Here is a 17,657-nt window from a genome sequence, read left to right on the forward strand (position 1 = left end):
AAGACTCTCAGGTCAGGTACCTTGGTGGTCAGCTACTAGTTCTTCCAGCCCTCATTGAGGTTAACAAGATAAAGACAAATCCATTTCTTTTTTTTTTTTGAGACGGAGTCTCGCGCTGTGTCACCCAGGCTGGAGTGCAGTGGTGCAATCTTGGCTCACTGCAAGCTCCGCCTCCCAGGTTCAGGCCATTCTCCTGCCTCAGCCTCCGAGTAGCTGGGACTACAGGCGCCCGCCACCACGCCCGGCTAGTTTTTTGTATTTTTAGTAGAGACGGGGTTTCACCATGTTAGCCAGGATGGTCTCGATCTCCTGACCTCGTGATCCGCCCGCCTCGGCCTCCCAAAGTGCTGGGATTACAGGCTTGAGCCACCGCGCCCGGCCAATAAATCCATTTCTTTGGCCAAATTCGGGCTTTGGCTTTGTGACTTTCCCACAGAGACTGGAATGCGTCGGCCTGAGACCACTGGCCTATTTTCTCAGCTGCCCTCTTGAGGTCCTTTAATACTCAAATTCCCAGCTCCCCACTGAGGTGTTTTGATGCTTGCCTTTTGACCTCCCCATCCCCTTTAGTCCCTGCTTACTGCTTTGACGTTCACATCCTCAGTGTCTCGGTCTTTCTTGCCGAGAAAGCACAGTAGTCTGGGACTGGGCATTTATCTTCTCTGACTGAAAATATCTCCTTGGTCTTAAGGAAAATACTAACATTGAACTCACTGACATGATCTTAGCTTCTTAAATCAGACTTTGTGGCTTAAAAGTTTGGGGGTTTTCTTTGAAAGTTTCCAGCCCTATTCAGAAAGCAACTCTTGGCTGTGTGCATTTTTCAACTCCAAGCAGCCCAAGGGTAAGTAAACAAAAAAGTATGGATGAAGGTCAGACTTTCTTGTCAGTTTCTGAGAAACCTGGCAGCCTGCTGTTAACAACACAGACCAGTATTGGATTTTATTGAATTTGGTATGTGACCAAGGTTGGCCTAAAGGATGGTGCAGGTCCTGGGCAGGAGAGAATTTTTCCTTATCACATAACTGTAATATTTGGTTGCTCAGCATTAGTGATGGAAGCAAACACTAATTTCTAATAAAATTGTGCTAAACTCAATGGTACAGAGCCATGTTTACAGTGAGCAGGCCTTGGCCAGCTTGCGGCCATGGGCTGAGTTCCTGTGTTTCCATTATCACCTGACCTTGTGTTCTAGCTAGGTCATAAGCGCGACTGTACTGTTGCCCTGCAACCCTGGCTCCCCCTGGAGGACTAAGGACAACACTAACAAGGGCTGGAACTGTGATTTAATATTAATTCAAGAAAATGACCTCTAACAATCACTGCAGTGGCGGAGGAGAAGAAATCCTAAGAATTGGGGCAAGTTGCAGCACAATTCATCTCTGGCTCTTGGAAATCTGAGAGAAGCTCAGGAAGTAGCTTGGCTTAGTCGTCATCCATACCTAAAGCTGCTCCTCGGCCAAATTCCTGCATTTGTGGTCTGGATGCTTGGCAGAGTCATGCTCAGGGCTGGCGCACCCATTGTTCCAGGAAACCCGACTGGCTTGCCTCCCTCCTCTCCTGGGCCTAGCGAGGCCAGAAATGGCAATGGTTGGTCAGTGCTAAGAGCCAGGCCACTCTGACTCTGACACTGGTCTCCGTCTCTGCATTTGGCAAAAGGTAAAGTGAACAAGAGTCCAGTCCAGCAACCCTGCCAACTAGCTGAGAGGCACATTGACCGTAGGAGATGTCCAGCCAGCCTCCAGGCTGAGAGGGAAACAGGCACATGCCCTACCGGGGGGCAGCTCCCTCAAAGGGCAGCAGAGAAAGCAATCAAGGGCACACACTGGGTCAGAAGGGAAGTCTGAGACTCTGGGAGCAGAAATGGCAAGGGTGGCCAAGCGTGCACTGGTTTACTGATCAAACCTCACGTGACAGGCCAGGAAACTCCTCCAGGCCTGTGGCAGCTGAACAGTTCCTAGGTGGAGAGGTTTACTGGAACATGGTATAGGCAGGGCTTATGAGGAGGCCAGCCTTGGAGGTGTCCCACATGGGTCTTCTGAAGAAAAGTTATACCACCCTCACCACAAAAAGAACCCCACAATCAAATTAAGAGACCCACTGTGGCCCATGATGGGGAGAGAAGAGTTCTGCAGCAATTGTGGGATGACAGTTGTTCTTCCTGGTGACCAAGGAAGCACTTGGGGCCTCAGCTGGCCTTACCAGTGAAGGCCTGAGGGTGGTGTCTTCTCATCTTTATTGCTTTCCAGGGAGAAGGGAGGGATCCGAACATCAAAGTGGGAGCCATCAGGTCTTTCAAAGCGGAATGTACCCCTGCAGGTCAGAGAGAAGCTGGTTTAGAAGGAGCCAGGGCTGAGGTCTCCTAAGGATCTGGATGGCCCCATGCCCTCAGCTGCCAGCCACAGAGGACGTGTGAGCCTGAGCTCTCTTCTGTCTAGCTCATGACAGGATGACTCGTCCAGAGACCCAAGAGCCCCTCATGGTTATCCATGAAAAGAAAAACAGCTGCAGTGGTTCATGCCTATAATCCCAGCATTTTGGGAGGCTTATCCTGGCAGATCACCTGAGGTCACCTGAGGTCAGGAGTTCGAGACCAGTCTGACCAACATGGAGAAACCCCGTCTCTACTAAAAATACAAAATTAGCCGGACGTGGTGGCGCATGCCTGTAATCCCAGCTACTTGGGTGGCTAAGGCAGGAGAATGGCTTGAACCCGGGAGGTGGAGGTTGCAGTGGGCCGAGATTGCGCCGTTGCACTCCAGCCTGGGCAACAAGCGAAACTCCGTCTCCAAAAAAAAAAAAGTGTCCAGATTCTGGCCTTTAGATACATACTGCATAAGCTACCCAACTGCATTTTCAGGCTAAGGAGTGAAACACAAAGGGAAAAAACCCAATTATATGAGAAACTCTGCAGCATCAAATCACCAGACCTCTTTGGCCTAAGACCTCAGTCCACAAATCATAGGGAACTGGCAAACAGGCAGTAAGAGAAAATCAGACAAGTCCCACACAACAATAAATAGCAGATAAGGCTCCCTCCAAGAATGTAACTTGGCCTAGAGTTAATGGCAAGCTCTAAGCTCTCACTGTTTTGACCTACAGCTTCTGTTTGTGGAGCTGGGTGGTCCCTACTGCTGTGCACACTCACTCACCACATGTGCCCACTGGAAGCCTGCAGCGAGACGTGGCTGCTATACTGGAACGCGGGCTGCTCCTTGGATAACACAGGTTCCTGTAAGGGTTTAGGCAAAATGGGTCAGGCCAAGCCCCAGGGACATGTTTCCTGTACCCCAGGGTTACATGCTGACTGCCAGTTCATCAAGACTGAATGTCCCCCGCCCAGCCACTGCCATAGCAGGCATCCCACAACATGATAACGCTGCCTGCTAGTACCTCCTCCCACAGCATGACCATTTGGCCTGGGCCTCTTATGCTGGCTCTGGGAAAGATATCTCAGACTGAATGTCCGAGGGCACTGGGCAAAGGACCTCCTCTGCAGCCTGGGGAACACAGTGACACCCCATCTCCACAAAAAAAAAAGTTTTTAATTAACCAGGCATAGTGGTGTGTGCCTGTAGTCTTGCTACTCAAGAAGCTGAAGCAGAGGATTGCTTGAGTCCAGGAAAGTAAACTATGGTCACACCGCTGCACTCCAGCCTGGGTGACACAGTGAGACCCTGTCTCTAAAAACGAAGGACCTACTGTGGAGATATCCCCTCCAGTGTCCATTCATGCGTGCTAAGTGCCAGGCACCACAGCAGGTACTCTGCAAACCTCTGCTGCTTTAATTCTCCTAGTGATCATGAGGTAATTGGTGTGATCCACATTTTAGCAGTAAGGAACTAAGATTTTGGTTAAATAACTTGCTCAAAGTTATGCAGTGAATATATAACTCAGCTGGAATTTGAAGTCACTAGCTAAATCTAAAGCCCTGTTCTTATTCACTTTACCACCTGCCTCGCCAGTCCCCGCTGAATTTGATAAATGCTTGTTGAATGTCGCCCCTGACACCAGTACTGCTTGTGACTTTATTTCTCAGGAGACAGGGTTGGGTAGGCAAGGATTATAAAATCAGATCTCTTCAAGGACCAGCAGAGGATGTAAACACGTAAAGGGGCAAAGAGGCAAGATCACAGCGAGTGGTGGGGGTGCGTGCCCCACCTAACAACTTTCAAATTTCGGTTTTTAAAAGACACTACACCAGTTTTAAAAACTACACAAGTTTTGACTTCAGACTCACTTAGGTTTAAATCCAGGCCCTGCCACTACTAGTTATGGGACCATGGGCTAGTTATTTAACATCTCAGTCTCACTCTCTTCATCTATGAAATGGGTTATTAAAAACCTATCTCATGGGGTTGTTTTAAGATTTCTAACGCAAAACAACACAATGTGTTCACAAAGTGAGCCTCTGTCTATAACCACAAAGGAGAAGGAAGCCTTGCACTAAGCCCCCAGGCTTGCTGCACAGGACCAGAATTACTAGACCAGGGATGCTCACCCTGCCCACTACCCCTCGGCCTCGCACTGTCTCCAAGGTGCCGGAGAGACTGAATATCCTCCAGTGCCGCTCCCGGAGCTGTACCACGTCACTGTCAAGGTTCTCCAAACGGATACAGTAGCGCCACTGAAGGGGATGTGGGAGAGGGAGTTTAAAAAAAATAAACTTTGGGTAACCCTCCTCAGAATTCTGTGCAAAGCAAAAGTCAACAAAGCTGACACATGCACTGCACAGGTTCCGCTCCCGCCAGAAGGTGAGCTCCCCTACCTCCACCCTGACCCCCAGGCACACCCCACAAGCTCCCCTTCTCCCAGACAGCGCCACTCACCCAGTACACGTGGGAATTCTGGGCTTCCTAGGGAGAAAATAAAAAGAATTTAAGTCCCACAGGGCAAGACCAAGTGTGTTCCAATCAACATCTCTCCAATGCAGTTGATGTATTCCAGGAAGGTTGCAGACAGACCAAATTGAGAGTATCTGTGAGATAAGGATGATAGCTGAACCATGGCCTACAAACCCACAGGGAGGCAACATCCCTGTATCCACTCCTGGCCTCCCCACTCTTCATCCCTTCAAGATCGCCAACAGAGCTGGATGCCAACAGAAATCAGCTACAGGACTCTTACCTTTTTCACTGTCCTCCTGGCCAGCCCTGCCCCCTATCCTTGCTGCCCTGGGCCCCTGTCCTCCTCCTGTCTCCCATTACTGTCCCTTACTATAATACTTTAAGTTGGCCTCCTCCACTACTATGAGGTCCTGAAAGACAGGGACGGTGTTTCATTTATATTTGTATCCAAACATGCAATGACTATCACACTTCTCTGACCTATAGCTTCTGTCTGTGGAGTTGGGCGGCCCCTACCACTGCACATGCTTACAGCCAGGCAATGTTTAAGTGTCTATAATGTGTAAAGTGTTATGCCTACACTGCTTTAAATAATTATGTGTATATTCTTCATAAACATGGCTCCCTTTGAGCAAGAGGGAAGAGACAGGATAAAGGATTCCTTCCTGGGACCTATGGGTTTCCCTGCCTGCTCTAGGTCTTGGTGTCAGCCACTGTCTAGAGGCTACTCAACCCCACCACTTGGGAGCAGAACCATAGGGACATGGTTTATATTTAGACTCCCCTCCCCCAGCAGTCACCTTAAGGACACCATATACCTTGAGGCCTACCCCTGCTAGAAGGGGTCCAGGCTGGCCACATACCCTCATGCCCATGTAGAAGGGGATGACAGTGACACGTATGTTCTCAGTTGTTTCCCGATGAACATCAGAGAGCTCCAGCCACGGATGATTCTTCTCTTGCCAGGCCCTTAGTGTCTCCCGAGCCACAAAAGGAGGTGCTGGGGCAAGATACAACTGGTTAGTCCAAGCCAACAGTCCAATGCGATTGCCCCTCCTAGAAAACCCTTCCTAGTGGTGGCCCAGGCAAACAGGATGCTCATACATGAAGCAAAAGTACAGGCTGGAAGAAGGCACAGGACTGCTACCAAGAATAAGCCCCGAGGAGCTAGTGTACCTAGCTCCTGGGAGTTAAGAGCCCTGGTTTTCAGCCCTCACTCTGCTACTAACAACCTTGAGTCCCTTGTCATCATCCCTGATCCTCAGTTTCCATATCTGTAAGAAAATAACTGCCATCTGTCAGGTATGACACCTATGAGGCATGACAGGTCTAACAGGGGGTTGAAAAGGGTTGTGAAAATAGAGCTTTGGAATTACTTCTTTTCTTTTCTTTTTGAGATGGAGTCTTGCTCTGTCGCCAGGCTGGAGTGCAGAGGCGCGATCTTGGCTCACTGCAACCTCCGCCTCCTGGGTTCAAGCAATTCTCCAGCCTCAGCCTTCCAAGTAGCTGAGACCACAGATGCACGCCACCACACCCAGCTAATTTTTATATTTTTAGTAGAGACAGGGTTTCACCAAATTGGCCAGGATGGTCTCGATCTCTTGACCTACTGACCCGCCCACATCAGCCTCCCAAAGTGCTGAAATTACAGGCGTGAGCCACAGCACCTGGCCCATTTTTTTTTTTTTTTTTAAATCTGAGATGGAGTCTCGCTTTGTCATCCAGGCTGGAATGCAATGGTGTGATCTTGGCTCACTGCAACCTCTGCCTCCTGAGTTCAAGTGATTCTCCTGCCTCAGCCTCCCAAGTAGCTGGGATTATAGGCGCCCACCACCACGCCCAGCTAATTTTTGTATTTTTAGTAGAGACAGGGTTTCACCAGGTTAGCCAGGCCAGTCTCGAACTCCTGACCTCAGATGATCTACCTGCCTGGGCCTCCCAAAGTGCTGAGATTACAGGCGTGAGCCACTGCGCCCAGCCCTGGAATTATTTCTATGATATTCTTTGATGAAAAGGCCCTCCCATTCCACCTCCCCTTCTTGAGAGAGATTACCTTTTGTCTGGTCATACAGAAGAAATCTTTCAAAGAGTTCATGTTGGATGGGAACCTGATCAGTGGAGGTGTAGGGGAGGATGTCTTCATGGCTGACATAGTCCAAGCCTGGCACAGAGATGCAGAACACAGTGAAACTCACACAGGAGAGGAGAGAAATGGGGTTGAGAAGAGACATTAACTGGCCTTGTCCCAGTATGGGATAACCCTGGTATCATACCCTGGCATCATAATCCCTCCCAGTGGATGACAGGACATCAGGATCCTCTCCCTGAGACACACCAGACTCCTTGACAGGCACCATTCAAATGCTAACTACTCACCTGGGATGGCATAGAGGGCCCGGCTGTCATCATGGTTAGCCAAGAAGGTCACAGCTTCTGTCTGAGATCTCTGAGACTGAGGCAAGAAGTGAATCAGGGCTTTGTTTGCCACTGTGCAGTCCAAGGCCTTGGGGACCAGGACTGACCTGGGCTCTGTTTGACCCCTTTCCCTCCCTTTGTCCCCATTGGGATGCAGGACTTTCCATGGAGAGGACCCCCAGGCCCAGCCATTTTGCTTACTTACTATATGTGGGCAGTCACGGGCATCAATCAGCACCTGATAGTAAGTGTGAGTTTTGCCTTTCACCTCCTTGGAGCCATGGCCAGCAGGGTTCTCTGCTCTATGGGATGGGAGAAGGAGGCCAAGATCACCGCACGAGAAATGGAAGCTGCACCTGATTCAGCTCCCTACCCCTCCTGACCTAAACAGGCTGGTCCCTGATCTGAAGGGGCTTTTTAGCACCAGCTGGACACCCATTCTGCAGCACCTCAGCTCAGCTGCTCCTCAGTTGGGGCAAATAATACAGCATGGAAGACCATGGTATGGAGCCATCATCTGACTGTGTGGATACTTCTTAAAAGAAGGGGGCCATGTTGAGAAAATCAAATTGCCACCTCAGTCCCCAGGGCCCAGAGTACTCTTGTCTTCTTATATCCCCTATGTCTGTGATCACTTAATGGAGCTGAACTTTTTCTGTTTTAATGTATTCTAGGGATGATGTGAGATTGAGGGAAAGACTCCAGCTGAACATCAACAAATCAAGAAGACTTGTCCCCCAAATGCCCTCTGTGGTACTCATAATGAAAATTAGGAGTGGCTTAGGAAAGCATTCTGGGGAGGCCTAAAGGGACTCTCTGACTGAGACTATCCCTGGCACTCAGCACTTTTGTCTCCATGGGTCTTAGTCCCAGAGAAGTACTCTGGGGATGTTTCCAAGGCCCAGGAGGATGCTGTCGTCACCCCTGGTACCCCCATTACATATGTCTGCCATCTCCTCCTGAGGACACTGTGAGGCACAACCACAGGGAAACATACTTTTCTGGAGCTGCAGAAGCCACATCCCGGTCATACAGTCTGGCCTGCCAGGGAAACAGGACAACACCTCGGTAGCCAAAAATGCTATGAAGGAAAAGCTGGGAGGAAAGAGGGGCCTCAGTGAGTCTGTAGTCCAGCAAATCCATCCAGGTGGGCCCCAGACCACAAAGCAGCACAGGTGGAGGCAACTCCAGCACAAGGTCTTGCTACCTTTTCCCTTGAAGTCTGTGATCAACCAGACCAATGGCTGGAACACTCTTATTTCTTCTTTACCTGGCTGACTCTACTCATCCTTTAGGTAAAAGCTTAGGCCTCCAAGAAGCCTTCCCTGACCTCCCTTCCACTTAGCACAATGTACAGCTATTGGCCATTTGCAAATCATTCATTCTTTTCTAGACTAGAAACTCCACAATGGTAGGAATCATGTCTACTTTGCTTTCTGATTTAACCCTAATGCACAATGCCTGGTCTATTGTAGGCACACAGAAAAATGAAATGTTGAACAAACAAAAAGTCTTCCTTAACTTATGATATCCTAGAAGGGCCTAAATCTATCCCAGTGGACCCAGAACAAAGCTGATATAGAAAAAGAACCACACATCCAGAGTTTACCACACTAAAGTCAATTTTACTGCAGCAAAGCATCAAAGGTTTACTTTTCTGAAAGCTCCCTCCACTGGCTTCCCACCATCCACTATGTTAGAGAAATCTTCAGTAACTTGTCTAAACCTCACTATAGTCCACACCATCCCTGTCCACACTAACTTGGAAAGAGAACCCACTGACACATTAAGTGCATTCAAATCTAGGAGAACAGAAACCATATCTATAAAACTTTGATTCTGGGCTAGGTGCGGTGGCTCACGCCTGTAATCCCCAGGACTTTGGGAGGCCAACGCAGGAGGATCACCTGAGGTCGGGAGCTCCAGACCAGCCTGACCAACATAGAGTAAACCCATCTCCACTAAAAATACAAAATTAGCCGGGCGTGGTGGCGCATGCCTGTAATCCCAGCTACTTGGGAGGCTGAGGCAGGAGAATCACTTGAACCTGGGAGGTGAGGGTTGCAGTAAGCCGAGACCACGCCATTGCACTTCAGCCTGGGCAACGAGACCGAAACTCTGTCTCACAAAAAAAAAATAAAAAATAAAATAAAAAATAAATAAAAATTTGATTCTGGTCTGGCACCAAACATCAAGGAGGAATGAATGGAAAACCATACCATGCAGGCCTGTGACCTAATCTGACTTCTTTCAGAAGCAGAGCACTCTATGAAAATGAAAGATGACCCAGCCCAATACTCACCTGCCCAGTCTCATATTTTCCATTCTGTTTTGGCACCTCAAACACACCAACTGTCTCCAACACTTTGCCCTCTGGTCGATTTCTGAGTAGGAAGGAAAAGAACAAGTTGAGAAGAACAAAGCTGAGAAGGTAATGGTACTCATCCACCAGAAAAAGCTCCTAGGATACTGAGGGGCCACGGTGATGACAGCAGAGAAGGGTTTGGGGTAGTGGGGCCAGCTGGAGCAGGAAAGGCTTTACTCCTCTTTGGTGAAAACCTCCCCAGTCTCCCAGTGTTAGATGTGACCGCTCCCATATTACTGTCTTCTCTCTTCACGGGGCATTCGTCATATCATGCCCTCACACTCTGCTCAAACGTACCCCTGCCCTTGTTTCTTCCCTAACCCACGCTCCTGACCTCCCACAGCACTTTAACTGTCTTGCTCACTTTTTCAATTTTTTAAGAAGGGGTATATCTTTTTTTCTTCTTTTCTTACATTTTCTAAATCACAAGTCATCAAGCAATATCCTGCCCACTTTACATTTCAGTTGTGTTCATGTCTTATCTTTATTAAATACTGTAAATTCCCTGGGAGCAATGCCTGAGTCTGATTAGCTGGTACTGCCCCCTCAGAGCCTAGTGTAGAAGAGGTGTCCATCTCCCCCTCTAACCTGTAGCCCTTATATTGCCCTTGAAAAGCTTAAACATCTCTAGATTTCCTACTGCATCTAGCGTCTCTCAATATCGTTTTTGTTCATACTCTCACAGGGGTCTTAAATTGCAAATAGCTATCATTTCTCCCCAGTGTCAGTGTCTAATATCAGCTACTAAAAGGTCAGCACCGTCAGTCACCACTCTGAACAGGGCTGCACTTTCTAGGGGCCCTTCAAATAAAGGCTGTTTTTACTGTTTTGAAGATGTGAACTTTATGCTTCCTCCCACTGATCCACCAGCCCGTTTGATCCGCCAATCCCATCCGCGGAGAGTTTCCACACCACCCCCCTGGCCTCAAACCCCCTTCCCCGAGTCACATATAGAAAATCGATCTCCCCAGAGTCACTTGGAAACCTGGGGCCTACGAGGGTCCACACCCAAGAGTCTCGTTTCCCACCTCTAGCATCTTTCTGAGGGAGACTTTATCCGAATCCAAAGGCTGAGGGTTCAAGCCAAAGCCCTAGGGCTGAATTAAAAAGGTGCCCTCTGACAGCGGTGCTGGGGACCCCAGCCGGGGAAGTAGGATTCACTCGGGGAGGGTAAACTGTTCCCCCTCAGGTCCAGCCCTGTACAACCAGGGCTCTGGGCCGCGCTGGCTTCCCTGCTCCTGGCACATGTCCCAGACAGCGCAGGTCGGCTCCCTGCTCGGGACCCTCTCCCGGGTCAAACTCCAGTCACCCTCAGCAGGCCCGGGCCCCTGGCCTCCGCACTGGCCAGGAACACGCTCCTTGGGCTCCAGGCCCAGTCCTCGCGCCTCCTGGCTCCGTCCCTCACCGGGACGAGAGGTGCCTCCGCGTCGTCGTGGTCGCCGCTGGCGAGAAGGCCCCAGCTCCAGCCGCCGCACAGAGCGGCCTCGGCCACCGGGCCCCAGTCAGCGACCGGGACCACCAGCGGCTTCCCACGGCCAGGGCCCGCCGGGCTGCACAGGTTGCCATGTCCCGCCCGAGCGCCCGCCCGGCTGCTGACACAGAGCCTGACCGGCGGCCGGGCGGCGTTCCGCCCCCGTCCCACACTGCCCCGCGCGGCGTCCCGGCCCTCTTGGCCCTCCTGGTCCCACCCCGGAGCTCAGAGCTACTTCCGGCGCGCGGCGGGCGGAAGTCTGGGTTGGGGTCACCTGACCGGAGTGTCGGCTAGATATGGCGTCCTCTTTGCTTGCGGGCGAGCGATTGGTGCGTGCTTTGGGCCCCGGCGGGGAGCTGGAGCCAGAGCAGCTACCCCGAAAGCTGCGAGCCGAGCTTGAGGCCGCGCTGGGAAAGAAGCACACGGGCGGTGATAGCTCCAGTGGCCCCCAACGCTTGGTTTCTTTCCGTCTCATCCGGGATCTGCACCATCACTTAAGAGAAAGAGGTGAGCCCCAGTCTCCAGTCCGGGGTCGCCTCCTTGTTTCCAGATCGATTCCCTCCTGAGATCTTTTCACATCATTCCCTTTCTTCTACGGAGCACTCATCTAGACAAGCAAAGAGTCACCCCATAAATCCCAGGGCCACCCACTTTCTTAACTGCCATGGGAATTTCTCGTGGATGACAAATTTGCTTGTGCAGTTTTTTGCTCTTTTGAGAGCCCCCTCTTCACTTCCAGGAACACGTAGGCCCAATTCACCCTTGAGAAAGTCTAGGTTTTTACTAAATACAAGTATCACAGGTTCTGTCTCTTCGTTTTTCTACACTTTAGGAATCAGCTTACACTTCTACACTTTAGGAATCCGGATTTCTTTCCACCTCAGAAGCAAGGGTGGTGAAATCTGATACTTTGTTTTGTTTTGTTTTTGATATAGGATGACAGAAGCTGTGTTGAAAGATCTGGCCTGGGAGTAGCATGCGAGTTCCGGTCCTAGCTCTATCACTAATCCTCTGAAGGAGTCATTTCTCCTCGCTGGGCCTCAGTTCCCTTATATGTAAAGGGAAGGAATAGGGCAAACTAGCACATAAGTTATTTTGCCAGAAGTAGCATAGACTAGCCAGAAGTGCAAAGGGTAGACTGCTCAATTATTATAACTAGAAAGGACCTTAGAAAGAGATTGCCTAGTATTAGTGTCCTCTGAGCATTTAGCATCACTATGAGCTAAACCTATTTAGAGAAGAGCTATTGTGGCCACAGAAATGATCTAACCCAAAGGCAGAAATAAATGGCTTACATGTTAGTTGTAACACTGGCAGGATAATTGAGAGCTGACAGCTAAAGTCAGCTGTGCAGCACTGGGAGATACCCATATGGAATTATCCAAAATTCTTTTCAATTGAAAATGATCCTGGAAATGGATTAATGTAGAGATGGCCCTGTTTTATTTTGGTAGAAAGAAGGGCTAGACCCCTCTTGATCTTAACCCTTCAATCTTAGCTCTGTGGATCATTGCGTTTGTGAAACCTTTTCTTCTCAGATTCCAAACTATACCTCCATGAGCTCCTAGAAGGCAGTGAAATCTATCTCCCAGAGGTTGTGAAGCCTCCACGGGTACGTAAGGGATACGTTTGTGGGAGTGGTTATTGACTGAGTTGGGCTTATCCATGATACACTGAACTTATAAATCAACTTTTAGGCTTGAAAATTTGTTTTTGAAATCTTTGGGATCTGGGGGAACCAGTTATTGTCCTCCCTATCAACTGTTTGGAAAATTGAGATTAAAAAAAAAAAAAAGTTTCAAAACATTGGAGTTTACAACTAACTAGTATGTGGGTCTCCTGATACCTTTAGCAGTGCTTTTCCCCTGGAACCAATGATGGTGATGTGCTTTCTAACAAGCTGGGAATATCATTCTTCTTATTTGATTTTTCTGCTTCAGAACCCAGAACTAGTTGCCCGGCTGGAGAAGATTAAGATACAGCTGGCCAATGAGGAATATAAGCGGATCACCCGCAACGTCACTTGTCAGGTAAGGGCCTGCTCTTCAGTACATGGACTAGGTAGCCCCTCAGAGTAGGGCCCTGCACTGCAAGAAGGTATGGAGTTTAGAAGAAACATGGACACTTGGTTTCTATACTGTTCAGGGACCATAGGAACTCTGCATACAAACTTAACGCAATTCCCATCTCATTCACTGAGACTCTGGGCTGAGATGGTGACCAATTTTTAAACATCGTAGAAGTGGGAGTGAGTTAGCTGGGTGCGGTGGCTCACGCCTGTAATCCTAGCACTTTGGGAGGCTGAGGTGCTTGGATCACTTGAGGTCGGGATTTGCGACCAGCCTGGCCAACATGGTGAAACCCCGTCTTTACTAAAAATACAAAAATTAGCCTGGCATGGTGGCGAGCACCTGTAATCCCAGCTACTTGGGAGGCTGAGGCAAGAGAATCACTTGAACCCAAGAGGCGGAGGTTGCGGTGAGCCAACACTGCACCATTGCACTCCAGCCTGAGCAACAAGAGCAAGACTCCGTCTCAAAATAAAAGGGGGGGGGAGAATGAGTCTTGGAGGCTTTTTTTCTTTTTCTTTTTCTTTTTTTTTTTTTTTTTTGAGATGGAGTCTCGCTCTGTCCCCCAGGCTGGAGGGCAGTGGCAGGATCTCTGCTCACTGCAGCCTCCGCCTCCGAGGTTTAAGTGAGGTCTCTTTTAGTAGAGACCACGTTGGCCAGGCTGGTCTTGAACTCCCAAACTCAGGTGATCCTCCTGCCTTGGCCTCCCAAAGTGCTGGGATTACAAGGTGAGCCACTGTGCCCAGCCATTGGAGCCTGTCTTCTGACAAGGCTCCCTACTATTCTATGGCACGCTCCTACCCTGAAACAGAAGAGTGGATGGGTACTGGCAGCCTGTGTCCTCTCTCCAAAATGCTTGCTCTGTGGTCCAGAAAAGAGTCAAAGTTGTTCCAGACAAAAAAATCCCTGGAGAAGGCAGTTAATGTGTTGGGGAATAGAGAGGGCTGAGCCCAGACTGACAATGGATGCTCTCTGAGCTGCTTCTATTCTGAATCATCTGCTTTGTCTTTTTCCCAGGATTCAAGGCATGGTGGGACTCTGAGCGACCTGGGAAAGCAAGGTGAGGTACTAGGAGATCAGGCTTCTAAAGCCTCTTCCTGAGATGGGTCATGACACTCAGGCTTGTTTGACTGGAACCCAGTTGGTGGGGGAGGCAGCCATGAGATAAGAGCGCCTCCTAGAGAATGTTGAACTAAAGGTTCCCTCTCTGGCTCCTCCCCAAAGTGAGATCATTGAAGGCTCTAGTCATCACCATCTTCAATTTCATTGTCACGGTGGTAGCTGCCTTCGTCTGCACTTACCTTGGAAGCCAATATATCTTCACAGAAATGGCCTCGGTGAGTAGGCACTTGGCAGGGCAGGGTGCCCCAGGTAGGGGTGTTAGTGGGTAAGGGAGGATGTATGTGAAAGTGCCTTGCACAGGTTAGGAATTGAACAGATATTTATGCCATGAACAAGGGGAGCATTAGAGCTTTCCAGCAGTCACAGGGGATTAGGTAATAAACCCAGGAGAAGCCACATTCTCTTTTCTTCCCCTCCCTCAACTTAGAAGGGGATTGGGGGCTCTCCATCCTCATTCAGGGTGCTTGGGTACAGAGCTGGGTGTTGGCCTGCATCCCTTAAGCCTGGTTCTCCCCATCTCCAGCGGGTGCTAGCTGCATTGATCGTCGCCTCAGTGGTGGGTCTGGCTGAGCTGTATGTCATGGTGCGGGCAATGGAAGGCGAGCTGGGAGAACTGTAACTGGTGCTTCATCTTCAAGTCTAGAGAAGACTTTGGGGGCTTCAGGGTCCAATTGCCAGTCACTGACTCAGTCAACCCATCAGACTTTTTGTATTCAGCTCCAGTTAGTCAGAAGACCAGCCCAGGCCAGCTGCTGTTTCTGTGGGGAGCCCTATGTTCTGTGAATTTCCAAAGGGAGCATTGGAGGAGATTGAGATAACACATCTTTAAAATGGAAAGAACTGGTCTTGGTCTATTAGTACATCTTCCTGAATCCGGTACCCATCTGCCTTCTCCAGTCCATTCTAGACACTGCTGGGACTAGGGTTTTTCCTTCAGGAGCAAATGGAATCCAGGCCTTCCCAGAAGTAGGCCATACTGCCTTGAACTTGTTCATATGTACAAACTGATCACCAGCTTTCTCCAGACATTTTTAATGCAGACCTGTAATTGAGTTCAGAAGCCTCCAAGAAAACAGAAAGGATCCCCTTTCTCCAGTTTGTGTTGGAAGAGGAGCTGATCAGAGACATCAAATAAGAGAAAGATGGGTTGCTGTAGGATGGTAGAACTGGAAGCAAGGCAGCTACCTTTTTCCTAAAGGAAATGGTATTAGGCGGCTTTTCCAGAAGATAAGACAGACTCGTAGATATCAAATGACCAGCTATGGTCCTTCCTCTGTTAAATGGAGCCGAAGTCGCCTATGTTGTCCTGAAGTCTTGTAATGTTTAACTTCTGAGAACTTAGATTAGTGGTGTGATGATAGGGTCCGTATAACGCACTGAAAAGGGTATCAGGCTTAGTTATTTATCCAGTAAATATTTATTGTATCCAGGGTATTTCTATTTTAACTCCTGTGACAACACAAAGCACAGTGATTTCCATAGTTCCAATAGTTCTAACTGTTCAGGGTCTGCTCCTCATGGTACACTCTTCTTGGTTCACTGTATGTACTCCTGTTCTCTCTCTTTTTTTTTTTCCAAAGCACTTTTCTGTTTTAATAAATTATATACTCATTTGCTCGGTGGACACTTCCTCTACAATGTTTGCCAGTTTCTGTTAGTTGGAAGAAGTGTCAGCTGTGAGAAGACAAACTAGGTGGCACTTTGCAGTGTTTCCAGTAACCTGAACTGTATAAAATTTGTGTTAAAAAGCTACACTGGGCCGGGTGAGGTGGCTAACACCTGTAATCCTAGCATTTTGGGAGGCTGAGGCGGGTGGCTCACTTGAGGTTGGGAGTTCAAGACCAGCATGGCCAACATAGCAAAACCCCATCTTTACTAAAAATACAAAAAAATTAGCCAGGCGTAGTGGTACGTGCCTGTAATCCCAGCACTTTGGGAGACCAAGGTAGGAGGATTGCTTGAGCTCAGGAGTTCGAGACCAGCCTGGGCAACATGGCGAAAGCCCATCTCTACAAAAAAAATTCAAACATTAGCTGACATGGTAGCACACGCCTGTAGTCCCAGCTACTTAGGAGGCTAAGGTGGGAGGATCCCTTGAACCCGGGAGGCAGAGGTTGCAGTAAGCTGAGTAATCCAAGATCATGCTATTGCACTCTAGCCTGGATGACAGAGTGAGACCTTGTCTCAGTAAAAAAGCAGGGGGCAGGGGGAGGGGAGAACCAAATGCCCTGTCCTCCAGTTTCAGCATGTAGAAGGGAGCTCTCTCATCTCCTAACCACTCCTGCCTCACTATGCCATGCTTTCTCTAATGCACTCTGAGTCCAGGGACTGCTTGGCAGGAGGTGGGAAGAACAAAAAGTTTGGGGCCTTCCCAGTTTCTTAGGGCCTGTCTGGAGAGGAAACTAGCATTTACTGAGTTTTTACAATGTGTCACACACCATGTAAAGCCCTTTACCTACATTATTTCTTATACCTCAAACAGAGAGCAAACAAGTATCCCCATTTTTTAGTCACATAGAGTTCCAGAGTTGCCACGGTTACATAGCAGAGTCAGGATTTGAATCCATTGCAGACCACAAACACCATGGTTTTCTCTCCGAAGCAGAGCAGCTCCGGAGGTGGAGGTAACTGGAATGTCTTAGACTCAGTGGGACCAGGAGCAGGGGCTGCCAGCAGAGGCTCTCATCTCCCCCAGGGTCTTGTCAGTCAGAGCCCCAAACCCTTCAATTAACTATTCCTCTAATCCCAGCAGAAGCCTGGGTAATACCTCCCACCAAGAATCTGTGTGGAACCTGGCCCTATTTAGGGATTAGGTGATGGAGATAAATTTCCATGGCAAATGGCCCTCGTCCCCGTTCATTTGCGGAGCACAACAATCCAGATTAAGGTACAGAGTTTGAGTTTTATTTGGAGATTAGTTGGTATTACAGATGACGGTGATACCAAAACCCAGTGCTGCTGCACCCGCCTCATCCCAGATCTGTCAGGTTGTCTCTGCGGCCTCACGTCAGAGGGCAGCCAATCTGATCTTTGTGAAAATTAAATCAACATAAGCCCCAGCTTCCTGTCTTTGCTTTATTACTTTAATGCCACTCCCTCTTCACATCCATAGTTCTGATTAATTTGTCCAGGTGGTCGATGGTCAGGAGAGGTGGCCCTGAGCCATAAAGAAGGTGACTCCAGCAGTCTAGATGAGGAGCAGCATTCTCCTTTCCTACCTCACTTAGCAGTTAGCAAGGTAATGGCCTGGAGAGACCTCAGGAGACAGGAGCCTGCCCCTTCGGAGGGAGGAGGTCATCAGCTGGTGAGAACTGGGGACCAGGACTGGCAAGAGTGAAGGAAAACATTGCCCGCATCTCATCCTTCTG

At 49.2% G+C, this 17,657-nt stretch overlaps 2 protein-coding genes across 5 annotated transcripts; one reads left to right on the forward strand and one right to left on the reverse strand.

Annotated features, from left to right (window-relative positions):
- Nucleotides 1–886: 886 nt before the first annotated feature.
- On the reverse strand, nucleotides 887–11,328 carry POLDIP2 (DNA polymerase delta interacting protein 2). 3 transcript variants are annotated; one of them, XM_025361369.1, is made up of 11 exons: nucleotides 11,033–11,328; nucleotides 9,565–9,646; nucleotides 8,260–8,303; nucleotides 7,468–7,564; nucleotides 7,224–7,299; nucleotides 6,901–7,008; nucleotides 5,711–5,847; nucleotides 4,830–4,856; nucleotides 4,502–4,627; nucleotides 3,153–3,232; nucleotides 887–2,313 (listed from the first exon to the last, which is right to left on the reverse strand). In XM_025361369.1, the coding sequence occupies exons 1-11, from the start codon at nucleotides 11,191–11,193 to the stop codon at nucleotides 2,199–2,201; spliced, it is 1,053 nt and encodes a 350-aa protein (XP_025217154.1). In that variant the 5' UTR covers nucleotides 11,194–11,328; the 3' UTR covers nucleotides 887–2,198. The 3 variants fall into 3 exon arrangements, with proteins under 3 accessions (XP_025217154.1, XP_025217153.1, XP_025217155.1); XM_025361368.1 differs by having other exon boundaries at nucleotides 8,260–8,357; XM_025361370.1 differs by lacking the exons at nucleotides 887–2,313; nucleotides 3,153–3,232 and adding an exon at nucleotides 4,258–4,268 and having other exon boundaries at nucleotides 4,514–4,627; nucleotides 8,260–8,357.
- Nucleotides 11,322–17,348, forward strand: TMEM199 (transmembrane protein 199). 2 transcript variants are annotated; one of them, XM_025361376.1, is made up of 6 exons: nucleotides 11,322–11,605; nucleotides 12,637–12,710; nucleotides 13,039–13,128; nucleotides 14,185–14,227; nucleotides 14,392–14,504; nucleotides 14,813–17,348. In XM_025361376.1, exons 1-6 carry the CDS (start codon nucleotides 11,395–11,397, stop codon nucleotides 14,906–14,908), a joined length of 627 nt encoding a protein of 208 aa, XP_025217161.1. In that variant the 5' UTR covers nucleotides 11,322–11,394; the 3' UTR covers nucleotides 14,909–17,348. The 2 variants fall into 2 exon arrangements, with proteins under 2 accessions (XP_025217161.1, XP_025217163.1); XM_025361378.1 differs by having other exon boundaries at nucleotides 14,992–17,348.
- Nucleotides 17,349–17,657: the final 309 nt, after the last annotated feature.

This window comes from Theropithecus gelada, chromosome 16 (genome assembly GCF_003255815.1).
Source record: "Theropithecus gelada isolate Dixy chromosome 16, Tgel_1.0, whole genome shotgun sequence".
NCBI classification, from domain to species: Eukaryota; Metazoa; Chordata; class Mammalia; order Primates; family Cercopithecidae; genus Theropithecus; species Theropithecus gelada.

Bases quoted from the DNA above. Each gene is read 5' to 3' on its own strand.
- POLDIP2 (XM_025361368.1), bottom strand. From the start codon at position 11,193: ATGGCAACCTGTGCAGCCCGGCGGGCCCTGGCCGTGGGAAGCCGCTGG. The intron at 5,848-6,900 runs GTAATCTCTCTC...ATCTTGCCCCAG, and splicing joins TCTGTATGACCAGACAAAAG to CACCTCCTTTTGTGGCTCGG. The intron at 2,314-3,152 runs GTGAGTGAGTGT...TCTGACCTGCAG, and splicing joins GCTTCCAGTGGGCACATGTG to GGGTACATTCCGCTTTGAAA.
- TMEM199 (XM_025361376.1), top strand. From the start codon at position 11,395: ATGGCGTCCTCTTTGCTTGCGGGCGAGCGATTGGTGCGTGCTTTGGGC. The intron at 13,129-14,184 runs GTAAGGGCCTGC...TCTTTTTCCCAG, and splicing joins CCCGCAACGTCACTTGTCAG to GATTCAAGGCATGGTGGGAC. The intron at 14,228-14,391 runs GTGAGGTACTAG...TCCTCCCCAAAG, and splicing joins GAGCGACCTGGGAAAGCAAG to TGAGATCATTGAAGGCTCTA.